The sequence below is a fragment of the Anas acuta genome, chromosome 4, assembly GCF_963932015.1.
Source record: "Anas acuta chromosome 4, bAnaAcu1.1, whole genome shotgun sequence".
Taxonomy (NCBI): domain Eukaryota; kingdom Metazoa; phylum Chordata; class Aves; order Anseriformes; family Anatidae; genus Anas; species Anas acuta.
In genome coordinates, this window is record NC_088982.1 from 739,644 (window position 1) to 753,092 (window position 13,449).

Here is a 13,449-nt window from a genome sequence, read left to right on the forward strand (position 1 = left end):
TTTACCCCAAGCCTCCCCCGACCCAAATCCCTCCCTTACCTATCACCCCCCTACCCCTAACCCCTTCCCCTACCCCTAACCCTACCCCTACCCCCTACCTCCTACCCCTACCCCTACCCCCTAACCCTAACCCCTAGCCCTACCCCTACCCCTACCCCTACCCCTACCCCTAACCCCTACCCCCTACCCCAACCCTACCCCCTACCTCCTACCCTAACCCTACCCCCTACTCCTACCCCTAACCCCTACCCCTACCCCCTGCCCCTACCCCTAATCTCTACCCCTAACCCCTACCCCCTAACCCCTACCCCTAACCCTACCCCTAACCCCTACCCCAAACCCCTAACCCCTACCCCTACCCCTAACCCCTACCCCTACCCCTACCCCCTAACCCCTACCCCTACCCCTAACCCCTACACCTACCCCCTACTCCTACCCCTACCCCTACCCCTGCCCCTACCCCTGCCCCCTACCCCCTATCCCCTACCCCTAACCCCTACCCCAACCCCCTACCCCAAATCCTTACCCCTTACCCCTACCCCCAACCCCTACCCCCTACCCCTAACCCCTTCCCCTACCCATAACCCCTACCTCCTACCCCTACCCCTAACCCCTACCCCCTACCCCTAACCCTACCCCTACCCCTACCCCTACCCCTAACCCCTACCCCTAACCCCTACCCCTACCCCTAACCCCTACCCCTACCCCCTACCCCTACCCATACCCCTGCCCCTACCCCAAACCCCTACCCCTAAGCCTACCCCTAACCCCTAACCCCTACCCCTACCCCCTACCCCTACCCCCTGCCCCTACCCCTAATCTCTACCCCTAACCCCTACCCCCTAACCCCTACCCCTAACCCTTACCCCTACCCCATCCCCTACCCCTAACCTCTACCCCTAACCCTTACCCCTACCCCTAACCCTAACCCTTACCCCTAGCCCCTACCCCTAACCCCTACCCCCTACCCACAACCCTACCCCCTACCTCTACCCCCTACCCCTATCTCCTACCCCAAACCCCTATCCCCTACCCCAAACCCCTAACCCTACCCCTAACCCTTACCCCTAGCCCTACCCCTATCCCCTACCCCTGTTCCTACCCCTAACCCCTACCCCTTCCCCTTCCCCTTCCCCTGCCCTTGCCCTTGCCCCACTGCCCTTACCTTTCCCCACCCCACTCCCCGCCCCTACCTCCCCTCTGTTTACAGCCAACACAGGGCAGAGCCGCTGCAGGCGGGGCAGCCGTGCCGAGCCGAGCCCAGCCGTGCCAAACGGTACCGTGCTGAGCCGTGCCGAGCCGTGCCAAACGGTACCGAGCCGTGCCGAGCCGTGCCAACCCGTGCCAAGCCGTGCCAAGCCGTGCCAAGAGGTACCGAGCCGTGCCAAACGGTACCGAGCCGTGCCAAACGGCGGTACCAAGCCGTGCCAAGCCGTGCCAAGCGGTACCGAGCCGTGCCGAGCCGTGCCAAGCCGTGCCAAGGGTGCCAGTGCCGGTCCATGGCGCTGCAGGTGCAGGCAGCAGCCCGGGAGCACGCCCTCGCCGTCACCCGCGACTTCAACAGCAGCCCCCGGCTGAGTGAGTGCGGGGCAGGGCTCGGGGGGCTGCGGGGGCTGGGGGCTGGGGGGGCTCCGCCACCCTGCGGGGTGCCCGCGGGGTTGGGGTCACGGCCACCTCCCCAGCGAGGAGGGCGCAGGGGGGTCCCCACCAGGGTCAGGTGCAGCTGCGCTGGGGGGCGCGGGGGTCCTCTGGGCGATGGAGCCCACTGTAATGGGGATGGCTCTGCGCCCCCCCCCATGACAACGTGCCCCCCCCCCGTGTCACTGCTCCCAGCCCCAAAATTGCTGGGTACAGGCACAGCCCTGTTGGGGGGGTCCCTGGGTTCACCGTGCGTAAGCCGGGCAGGGGGACCCCACACATCTCCGGGGGTCCGGGGGCAGCTGGGGTCATCTCTGCGCCCCCCCACCTGCCTGGGTTCAATGGGGTCGGAGGCGTCAAGGGCACTGGAGGCTGGTGGAGTCCCATGGCTGCGTGCCACCCGCTGTTTGCTGTCAACACGGGGCAGGAGCAGCACCACCAGGACCCGGCTGCGGGCGGCTTCTCCCCGGTTGGGGCTGGGTGAAGGCAGCCTTCGGCCTCAGGGGGGGCAGGGGGGGGCAGCGAGGGGCTGGGGCTGCGCCTCAACCCGCTGCAGGCAGCTCCTGCCCCCCCCGGAGAGCCCCAAACCGAACCTGCAGGCACCGGCTCGCGTTGCGCACCCATGGGTGACGTTTTGCTGGCTGGCGGCCCCCGTGCCAAGCTCAAGCAGTGCCCCCACAAACAGCCCCCCCCGTGATGTGCGAGGAGCACGGGGTGCTGGCGGTGCTTGTAGGATCGAGGACGCGTTGTCCTGGGGGGGCAGCGTTGGTTTTGGGGTCAGGGAATGTGCCCGGCCTCGCATGGGCACGGTGAGCCTCGTGCCTGCTGCGGGGAGGTGGAGGATTTGGAGAGGGGGGGTCTCGGAGCTGGGGGACCCCTTGGGACCCCCAACATGGGGGTGGTTGGAAAGGGGAGGGTGGGGGCATGGGGGGAGGCTGGTGCTGTCCCTGTAGGGCGCACCTGAGAGGGGCATTTTGGAAGGGTTTTGGGGGGCTTTTATCAGGGTCCCCTGCGCGGTGGCACGCTGTCCCTGTCCCCTTGCTTGGTGCCGGGGGGGGGGGGCGCAGAGCTGGGGCTGGGGGCTCTGCGCCATGGGATGGAGCCAGGGGGGTGCAGGCTTCCCCGAGCACCGGTCCTCGTGTCCCCCCCCCCAGCCTTGGGGTCACGCAGGAGAGCCGGGGGGAGAAGCAAGGAGCTCGGGGGGGCTCTGCTCGGAGCAGGGGGGGGGCACCAGCTGCTGCCCGGGAGGGGACCTGGTGGTGAGGGCACCGCTGCACCTCCATGGGGCCGGGCTGTCCCTCGGCACCGGGGGGGTGCTGGTGATGGGGAGAGAGACCCCCTGGGGCACCCCCCCCGCGCCTCGGCAGCACGGCACTGAATGGAACCGGGGTGGGCTGGATGCCTGCCCCCCACCCCAGGGCAGCATCCCCGTGCCCTGCTCCATCCCATATCCCATATCCCATATCCTATATCCCATATCCCATATCCCATATCCCATATCCCATCCCCATCCCATCCCCATCCCCATCCCCATCCCCATCCCATCCCATCCCCATCCCCATCCCCATCCCATCCCCATCCCCATCCCCATCCCCATCCCCATCCCATCCCCATCCCCATCCCATCCCCATCCCATCCCCATCCCCATCCCCATCCCCATCCCCATCCCCATCCCCATCCCCATCCCCATCCCCATCCCCATCCCCATCCCCATCCCCATCCCATCCCATCCCCATCCCATCCCCATCCCCATCCCATCCCCATCCCCATCCCATCCCATCCCCATCCCATCCCCATCCCATCCCCATCCCCATCCCATCCCCATCCCATCCCCATCCCCATCCCCATCCCCATCCCATCCCCATCCCATCCCCATCCCATCCCCATCCCCATCCCATCCCATCCCATCCCCATCCCCATCCCATCCCATCCCCATCCCATCCCCATCCCATCCCCATCCCCATCCCATCCCCATCCCATCCCCATCCCATCCCCATCCCATCCCCATCCCATCCCCATCCCCATCCCATCCCATCCCCATCCCATCCCCATCCCATCCCCATCCCCATCCCATCCCCATCCCATCCCCATCCCCATCCCATCCCATCCCCATCCCATCCCCATCCCATCCCCATCCCCATCCCCATCCCCATCCCATCCCCATCCCCATCCCATCCCCATCCCATCCCCATCCCCATCCCCATCCCCACCCCATCCCATCCCCATCCCATCCCATCCCATCCCTCCTCTGTGCTGGGCCAGTCTTGGCCCCAAAATCCCTCGCGGACGCCTGGCCCGGCTGGTGCCTGCTCTGACCCCCAGGACAGGGTCCTGCAGCCCCCCCCGCCACCACCCCCAGCCTTGTTTTGCCTGATAGAGATGTGACAGCCAGCCCAGCTTCTTTTTCCCATTTCTTTTTTTTTTTTCCATTTCTTTTTTTTTCTTTTTCCCATTTCTTTCTTTTTCCCATTTCTTTTTTTTCTTTTTCCCATTTCTTTTTTTTTTTCCCATTTCTTTTTTTTTCCCATTTTTTTCCCATTTATTTTTTTTTCCTTTTTCCCATTTATTTTTTTTTCTTTTTCCCATTTCTTTTTTTTCCCCATTTTTTTCCTATTTCTTTTTTTTTCCCCATTCTTTTCCCCATTTATTTTTTTCCCCCATTTTTTCACATTTCTTTTTTTTTTCTTTCCCCCATTTCTTTTTTTCCCCCATTTCTTTTTTTTCTCCCATTTCTTTTTTTTTCCCATTTCTTTTTTTTTCCCATTTCTTTTTTTTCTTTTTCCCATTTCTTTTTTTTTCCCATTTCTTTTTTTTTCCCATTTCCTTTTTTTTCTTTTTCCCATTTATTTTATCCCCCATTTTTTCCCATTTCTTTTTTTTTTTCTTTCCCCCATTTCTTTTTTTTCCCCCATTTTTTCCCCATATCTTTTTTTTCCCCATTTTTTCCCATTTCTTTTTTTTTTCTTTCCCCCATTTCTTTTTTTTCCCCCATTTCTTTTTTTTCTCCCATTTCTTTTTTTTTTTTTCCCATTTCTTTTTTTTTCCCATTTCTTTTTTTTTCTTTTTCCCATTTCTTTTTTTTTCCCATTTCTTTTTTTTCTTTTTCCCATTTCTTTTTTTTTCCCATTTCTTTTTTTTTCCCATTTCCTTTTTTTTCTTTTTCCCATTTCTTTTTTTTCTCCCATTTCTTTTTTTTTCCCATTTCTTTTTTTTCCCATTTCTTTTTTTTTCTTTTTCCCATTTCTTTTTTTTTTCCCATTTCTTTTTTTTTCCCATTTCCTTTTTTTTCTTTTTCCCATTTATTTTATCCCCCATTTTTTCCCATTTCTTTTTTTTTCTTTTTCCCATTTCTTTTTTTTTCCCCATTTTTTCCCCATATCTTTTTTTTTCCCCATTTTTTCCCATTTCTTTTTTTTTTTCTTTCCCCCATTTCTTTTTTTTCCCCATTTCTTTTTTTCCTTTCCCCACTTCTTTTTTTTTCCCCCCTCTCTCCGTGCTGGTTGTTTGCTTCACGCTTGGCTGCCGCTGCCATTCTTCGCCCTCCCTCACATGACCGTGCAGGTGTGTATGGGAACCCTCGGCCCCGGCGGCCCTAATTAGTGGCATAGTGCCTGGCCCCCCGCCGGGCTTTTCACGGGGGCTTCGCGGGGCTTGGGCAGCCCCGCGCCGTTTGACAGCGCTGCACAAAGTGACACATCGCACAATGGGCAGGGTGCGAGGGGGAGAGCGGTCACTTAGGGACTGTCGGAAAAGTTTGAGGAGCCCACGGGGCTCGGCTCGGGGCGCACGAGGTGCCCAAAGTTGCCCTGGGGGCGCACGAGGTGCCCAAAGTCTCCCTCAGGGTGCACGAGGTGCCCAAAGTGGCCCTCGGGGCACACAAGGTGCCCAAAGTCACCCTTGGGGCGCACAAGGTGCCCAAAGTGGCCCTCGGGGCCAGGGCTTGGTGCCCAAAGTCACCCTCGGGGCGCACAAGGTGCCCAAAGTGGCCCTTGGGGCGCACGAGGTGCCCAAAGTGGCCCTCGGGGCGCACGAGGTGCCCAAAGTGGCCCTTGGGGCAAGGGCTTGGTGCCCAAAGTGGCCCTCAGGGCGCACGAGGTGCCCAAAGTGGCCCTCGGGGCGCACGAGGTGCCCAAAGTCGCCCTCGGGGCGCACGAAGTGCCCAAAGTGGCCCTCGGGGTGCACGAGGTGCCCAAAGTCACCCTCGGGGCGCACGAGGTGCCCAAAGTGGCCCTCGGGGCGCACGAGGTGCCCAAAGTGGCCCTCAGGGCCAGGGCTTGGTGCCCAAATTCGCCCTCGGGGCGCACGAGGTGCCCAAAGTCGCCCTCGGGGTGCACGAGGTGCCCAAAGTGGCCCTCGGGGCGCACAAGGTGTCCAAAGTCACCCTTGGGGCCAGGGCTTGGTGCCCAAAGTGGCCCTTGGGGCGCACGAGGTGCCCAAAGTCACCCTCGGGGCGCACGAGGTGCCCAAAGTCGCCCTCGGGGCGCACGAGGTGCCCAAAGTTGCCCTTGGGGCAAGGGCTTGGTGCCCAAAGTGGCCCTCGGGGCGCACGAGGTGCCCAAAGTGGCCCTCGGGGTGCACGAGGTGCCCAAAGTCACCCTCGGGGCGCACAAGGTGCCCAAAGTCGCCCTCGGGGCAAGGGCTTGGTGCCCAAAGTGGCCCTCGGGGCGCACGAGGTGCCCAAAGTCGCCCTCGAGGCAGCAGCTCGGATCCGTGCCCCCCGTCCTGGGGTCTGTGCCATGCCCGAGTGGCCTCGCCGAGCGTTTTGGGTAAAATTTGGGTGTGAAATTTGGATGTGGGACCCCCTTGGGCAGCGCTGAGCCTTGCACGAGTCCTGGGCACCAACCCGGCCACCCTGGGGCTGGTTGTGGCAGCCACACACCAGGTTTGTCGCCCAAATTGACCCAAACCCAGCCTCCGGTGAGCCCGTGGCACAGGGGTGTCTGTGCCAGGCTCTGCCCCGTGCCCAGGGTCCTGTGGAGCAGGGTGAGGAGGATGAGGGTGAGGGTGAGGATGATGAAGATAAGGGTGAGGATGAGAGTGAGGGTGAGAGTGAGGATGATGAGAGTGAGGATGAGGATAAGGGTGAGGGTGATGAGGACGAGGGTGAGGGTGGTGAGGATGAGGATGTGAATGAGGGTGAGGATGAGGATGAGGAGGATGAGGGTGAGGATGAGGGTGAGGATGACGAGGGTGAGGATGACGAAGGTGATGAGGATGAGGGTGAGGATGATGAGGGTGAGGATGAGGATGAGGATGAAGGTGAGGGTGAGGACGATGAGGATGAGGACGATGAAGATGATGAGGATGAGGATGATATGGGTGAGGATGAGGAAGAGGAAGAGGATGAGGATGATGAGGATGAAGGTGAGGGTGAGGATGAGGACAACGAGGACGAGGATGAGGATGAGGGTGAGGATGAGGGTGAAGATGAGGATGAGGATGATGAGGATGAGGATGAGGATGAGGGTGAAGAGGAGGGTGAGGATGATGAGGATGAGGGTGAGGATGACAATGATGATGAGGACGAGGATGAGAAAGAGGACGAGGATGAGGATGAGAGTGAAGATGAGAGTGAGGATGATGAGGATGAGGGTGAAGATGAGGATGAAGATGAGGAAGAGGACGAGGATGAAGATGAGGCTGATGCTGAGGAGGGCCGGGCAGCGCTGCTCTTTGCAGCAGAGCCCTAAGCTGTCCCCACCGGGGCAGGGGCAGAGGGCCGGAGGGAGGGCAGGGGGGCCGAGCGGCACCAATTAGCGAGGGGGGGGCCCTTTGTCAGCCTGCCCCCCCCTCACCCCTCGCCCCCCCATCCCTGCCCTCCGCCGCTGGAGTTAATAGTGCGTGAGCGGGGGGGGGCCAACGGCGATGGCATCCGACAGCAGCTGCGAATTTGGGGAGGGGGCTGCCAGCTTGCCAGGCTCCCCTTCCCCAATCCCTCTCCGCCCCCCCCTCTGACCCCCCCAATTCCCAGCCCACCCACCCCGCCGCTCCGGGGCTGGGTTTTTCATAACGGCTCAACGTCCTAATTATCCGAATTAGTGCTTTCCAAATTAGTGCTTTCCGGTAGCGGGGGGCTTCTCCCCCACCCCCCCCCCGCGCCCACCTCCCTCCTCCCCCTGCTCTCGGCGCTTTCCCTTTCTCCTCGCTCGCCCCTAACCCAGTCACGACACCGGTGCTGTCGCGATATGTCGCGATATGCTCTGAGAGCTCCAGGTGGGAGCTGCCCCCGTCCCCTGGTGGGACGTGCAGAGGGCAGGTGCCCCAGCCGGGGGTGTCCCCAGATTTTGGGGGGGTGTCACCGCGCGGTGCCCCTTGGGCGCGTTCCTGCTGCGATTCGCTCCTCGCGTTGTAGGAGATGAAGAATTTGTCCTTAGAATCCCTCGTTTCTGGTTAAAGTTTCCATAATGTTGGCCCCAACAGGGCCAGGCTGGGTGAGCCCCCCAAAAAAACCCCCCCCCGAGCCCCCTGGGAGAGTTTCGCCCTGGGTTTTTCAGCGGACCCAGTGAGGAGCAGCCACGTGTGCGCACAAAGCCCCCCTGCGCCCCCCTCCAGACCCACGATGGGGTCTGTCTGTCCGTCCGTCCTCCTGCCCACCCACCTCTGGGGGGGCTCAGTCCCCCCCAATTTCCTCCTGGACACTGCAGAAGCCCCCCGGGGAGGCTCCCCATGGGCTCCAGCTCCAGGTGACCGGGTGGCCCCGGAGGTCCCCGCCCGCATCCGTGGTGCCGTGATGCTGAGAGTGATGCTGTGGGGCTGGGGGGTCTCCATCAACCCCATATCCCTCGGGAAGACCCCCCCCCAGCCTCCTGCCTGCATCCGGAGGGCACGGGGATATTTGGGGTGTGGGAAGGAGGGGAGCAGACGAGGAGCTCGGGGGGTCGGGGGGTGCCGAGCGGTGCAGCCGGCGGCTCCGGTGCCCTCGGTGGGCGAGGGGCTGGCAGGCAGCAGGGTGCCCGCAGACCCCCGTGGGGTGGGGAGGGGGCCGAGCCCGTGGGGTTGCCCCACGTGGGTGGCTCCGGTGGCGGGGAGAGAAGAAAAGAGCCCAACAAAAACCTCCCGAGGAGAAGGGAAGCCGGGGCGGATATTTGTCAAGGGGAAATAAAAGGCAGAATGGTCACTTTGGGAATAAAAGGGACAAAAGCAGGAAAATTGGCGGCTGGGTCCCCCCCCATCCCCCCTTTTTTTTTTCCAGTCCCCCAGGCTGCTGAATGGGCTGCGGGGGCTGGCGGGGGCAGGAGCGGGGCGTAATTGGGTAACGAGGAGCCGGCTAATTGCAAAAGTGGCGGGGATTAACACCGGGGCGCGAGGGTGGGCGCATGGGGAGGGCTCCAAGAGGGATGGGGGCAGCTCCCCGTGCCCCGCTCGGCTCTGGGGACGGATCCTACCCACGCATGAGCCGTGGGGACACCGTCCCCGGGCAGCCCTGGTTGTGGGGACACCGTGGGGACACCGTGGCGAGGGTCCCCATGCCCTATAGACCACCCATCCCCGCAGCTGGAGGGAGGGGGCCGCGAGCTCGCCAGCTGGCCCGGCCTCTCCAATCCTATTAGGATCATGAGGAAATGAGAGAGCCCGGTGCGAGAGGAGAGGGCAGGGGGGCTGAAAGGGCCCCGCGGGGTCAGCATAAGCCAGGCCCCGCCGTGGCAGGCGTTCCGGCGTTTGACACATCGGGGAAATGATCAAGGAGCAGCTTTAGGGTTGGAGCAGTTCCCCAGCACCTGCACATGGGGTTTGTGAACCCGTGTGAACCCCCCTGGGGTCCCTGTGGTCAGCCCCGTGGGTGCTCCCCGCCTTTGGGTCACTTGGAGAGGTCCCCTGGGACCCCCGCCTCGTCCCAAGCCACCCCCTGCTGGCTGTGCCCCGGGTCCTCCTGCAGGGACACCCCGACCCCACAAGGTTCTGGCCCCTCCAGTGCCCCCCAGAGCCCGTCCCATGCTTGCTGGGATCCATCTCCCACTGCCCACCCCGGGGGGTTTTTTGGGGCAAGCTGTGCCCCGCGGCTTGCAGCAGGGGCTTGGGTGGCAGAGGACCCTTTGGGTGGCACATCCCACCGGGGTCCTGCCTGGAGCCTGTCCCAAAAAGGGCTCAGAGCTGGGTGCTTGGAGGGGTCCGCGTCCCCAAATGGGGCTGGGGACTCGGGCTTGCCCCAGGGCCCCCCAGTTGCAGGATGCTGGGGGGTGGGGACACCTCGGGGTGCGGGGCTGTCACCGTGCCATGGGTGCACAGTCCCCATCCTGCCCCGAGGAGCTGTGCGTCCTGCGCCTCGTTTCCTTGCTCATTTCCCCCCCCAGGTTTCATTTCGCCCGCTCCCCAACCTCGGCGACTCGGTGCCACGCAAACCTGGAAAATATCGACTGGCACACGAGCTTTCCGCCTCCTGGAGCGAAAACTCCCGGCTGTGCCGGGGCAGGCTGTCAGCCCTGACTCATTTTGGGCTCTAAATGTCGTTTTGTTTCGATTCCCTGCTGCGTGCGAAGCGACAGCCCCGGCGCTCGCTCGGCTGCACGTGCGGCGCGTTTGGAGGCTGAGGTTGCCCGTTTCCTCTCTTTCTGCACGTTTTTATTTAAATATTTCGATGCCAACTTGAGATGGAACTTGTGGGGTGGAAAGGGAGCTTTCCTAGGGGCTGTGTCCAGCAGCCGAATTTGAACCTGGCACCCCGGGCACGGTGGGGTCGTGTCTGTGTCCCGGGACCCCCCTGTGCCGTGCCCACGGGCTGGGGGTGGCGATGTGGGGAGCGGGCTGGGGGCATCCCCGTGGTCCCCGGGGGCTGACGGTGTCCTTGTCCCACAGCCTACAGGACGGTGTGCGGCGTCAATGGACCCCTGGTGGTGCTGGACAACGTGAAGGTGAGAGCCCCCCCCTCGGTGCCACGGGGCTGGAAGGGGGGCAGCATCGCCCCACCGGGGGGTGGATGTCCCCAGCTGTCCCCTCCCATGGGGACACAGGACCCCAACATATCTTTGGCCACCAGCTCACTCGGTGGCCGTGCCAGCGAGTCCCAGTGGTTGGGGGGAGCCCCCTCTGCCAGGGGGTGACCCCCTTGGCCGTGCCACTTGGGGTTGGGGGGGGGGCACCGTGCTGTCCCCACCTGGGCCTGGCTGCCAGCCCCCTTTTGGGGCAGGGAGTGGGCAATGGGGCAGCGCGACCCCCGTCCCCTGGGCTGTCCCCTGTCCCCTGGGCTGTTCCCTGTCCCCTGTCCCCTGGGCGCGGCTGGGGTTTTGTCGGCTCCTTTCTATGGCCCCTTTCACGCCGGGCGCGGCAGGATGGAAATTAAAAAGCTCCATGAAAGAGCTGGGCTGCGGCGGGTGTTCCCTTCGCTTTGTTGTCCTCTGCGCAGGGGTTTTTGCAGGAGAATTAAAGTCCAAAGTTCGCGGCGGCTGAGCGCGAGCTGGGGATCCATGGAGAGGAGGAGGAGGAGGAGGAGGAGGAGGAAGAGGAGAGGAGAAAGCAGAGCCAGGCAGGCTCTCATGGGGTGACCCCCCTCGGATGTTGTCCCCAGAGCAGGACACGGCTTGGCTTCCCCTCCTGGGGGGGCACGGGGCAGGCGGCACAGCCGGGGGCACCCGGGCACGCTCCGGGCTGGGGCTGGCGAGGCGGCACCTTCCCCTCGCTCTTCCTCCTCCTCCTCCTCCTTTCTGAGCCTCTGGGGAGGAGTGGGGTGCGTGGGGAGGCGTGGGGGGCTGCGCCGTGATCCCAACCATCCCACCCTGACCTCCCACCTTGGTTTGTCCCCCCTCCCAGTTTGCCCAGTATGCCGAGATCGTCAACTTCACGCTGCCCAACGGCACCAGCCGCAGCGGGCAGGTGCTGGAGGTGGTGGGCTCCAAAGCCATCGTCCAGGTGAGTGCAGCGGGCAGGGGGCTGCAGGGCACAGCCCGGGGCTATGTCCTGGGGCTCTGTCCTGGGGCTCTGTCCCCCTCCAGTGGTGGCTGTCCCAGCCCGCAGGGCGCTGGTGGCCGCGACTGGGTGTCCGGGGACAGGCAGGAGCCGTGGTTCTGGCCCTCCAGCTCCTGGCACCTCGAGCGTGGGGTCGCGGCGTGGCACGTGTGGGGATGGGGTTGGCACCCAGCTGGCTCCCAGCGGCAGCGTTTGGGGGCCAAATTCCCAAAAAGAAAATCTGCAGACCCCCCCCCGCTGTCACCCCATGGCCACCAGCCCTCTGCCCCGATGCGCCCCACGGGCAAGTGGTTGGGGCTGGGGGCTCCCAAAAGCTGGGGGGGTCCCCATGAGCATCAGGGCCCTCTGTAGGCAAAGGGATCATCCTGCCCAGGCGGCCCCAGTCCTTGCTCACCATCATCATCATCTTCATCATCATCTTCATCATCACCAGGCCAGCGCAGTCCGTGCCTCGGGTTGCTGAACGGAGGTGGCTGTGGGGGCGACCTGTGCGGGACCTCGCTGCCGAGCTTCGCCCCTCTAATGCTGCCCAGACCTTTGCAGCACCCTCTTAATCCTATTAGGGAGTCAGCCTCAAAAAGGAAAAAAAGAAGGAAAAAAGGAGGAAAAAAGGAAAAAAGGCTCCGTTGGCAGGAGCTTTGGCAGGCAGAGCCGCGGGCACGCACCTGCAGGCACCGCGCCGTCACCCCGCTGCGTGCCCCGGCTTTCCCAAAGCTCCGGGGGGGCCCCCGGCTCTAATTAAAGCAGCAGCCTGGAGGTTAATTAATACAAACGGTGTCAAATATTATACGGCTGAAAGTGCCTTGGGTTTCCCTTCCCTGCTAGGGGCAGCGCCGCGATGGGGTCTCGCCACGGGGCTGCTGCGCTCCCCGCTGCCACGAGCACCTCGTCCCCCCTGGGGGTGCTTCGGAGCCACCCAGGGGTCTGAGGGCTCAGGGTGCAAGCCTCCAGCATGAATTTATAGGGTGCAAGCTGGTGAATTCCCAGCAGCTTTGGAATTTATTGCAGTGACGCTTTACAGGTTGGGAAATATTTACCCAGGCGCACGGACGTGCGTGCCCTCGTGTGCCGGCTCGGGGGCAGCTGCCGGGTGGTGTGACCCAGGGGGTGCCCAGAGCCAGCGCTGGGTGTCACCACCCCCCCTGCGCCCCCAGGGATGCCCTAAGGGCACCTCGTGTGTCCCGTTCCCTGCAGGTGTTTGAAGGAACGTCGGGCATCGATGCCAAGAAAACCTCCTGCGAGTTCACCGGGGACATCCTGCGCACGCCGGTGTCTGAGGACATGCTCGGTAAGCCCGGCTCAGCCAAACCCTGCCTGGTCCCAGGTTGTACGGGGTGAAGGTGCTGGGTGCTGGGCCCCGTTCCCTCCTGGCTGTCTCCTGCCATCTCCTTCCCAGCTCGTGGGGAGCGGGGAAAACCCGAAAAGGGCAGCGGTAAAAAGGGCAGGGGGCACGGTGCTGAGCGCCACGGCTCCGTGTCCCCATCCCGGCCGGGGTGTCCCCATATCCCCTGTAGGGTTTGGGCAGGGAGGGGGGGGGCTGTGTAGGATCTGTCCCACCCTCGGTGCTCTTCAGGTGCTTTGCTTTATTGACCCTGGTGCCACCGGGACCGGCGGCGACAGCGGCGGCGAGGGAAATGGTCAATAAAGCAAAACAAAGGGAAAACGGTCAATAAAGCAAAGCAAAGGGAAAAGCAGTCAATAAAATAAAGCCCCCCCCCCCCCCGTGCCACCGCTGCCTGCGTGCCCAGCCAGCGCCAAGGCTGCTGACCTTTCATGCTCGGCGCTCCCTCGCCCCCGTTCCCATCCCCGCCGTGATCTTTATGTGCTCTGACACCCGCAACGCTGCCCCGACCCCCGTGGCCCTATAGGGGCGGCAGGTGGGGGGCTTCGGAGCTATCGATCCCCAGCGGA

The 13,449-nt window shown here is 62.5% G+C and overlaps 1 protein-coding gene across 2 annotated transcripts in view; it reads left to right on the plus strand.

Moving 5' to 3' along the window:
• The first annotated feature begins 1,213 nt into the window (after window positions 1-1,213).
• Window positions 1,214-13,449, plus strand: part of ATP6V1B1 (ATPase H+ transporting V1 subunit B1) — a 28,168-nt gene continuing 15,932 nt past the window's right edge. Inside the window, exons 1-4 of one of the 2 annotated variants that reach the window (XM_068679468.1) lie at window positions 1,214-1,578; window positions 10,432-10,487; window positions 11,383-11,481; window positions 12,733-12,826. In XM_068679468.1, coding sequence (XP_068535569.1) covers window positions 1,500-1,578; window positions 10,432-10,487; window positions 11,383-11,481; window positions 12,733-12,826 — 328 coding nt within the window. In that variant the 5' untranslated portion in view covers window positions 1,214-1,499. Of the gene's footprint in view, window positions 1,579-2,407; window positions 2,448-10,431; window positions 10,488-11,382; window positions 11,482-12,732; window positions 12,827-13,449 lie in introns of those variants that run through there. The other variant, XM_068679469.1, reaches the window with a different exon arrangement.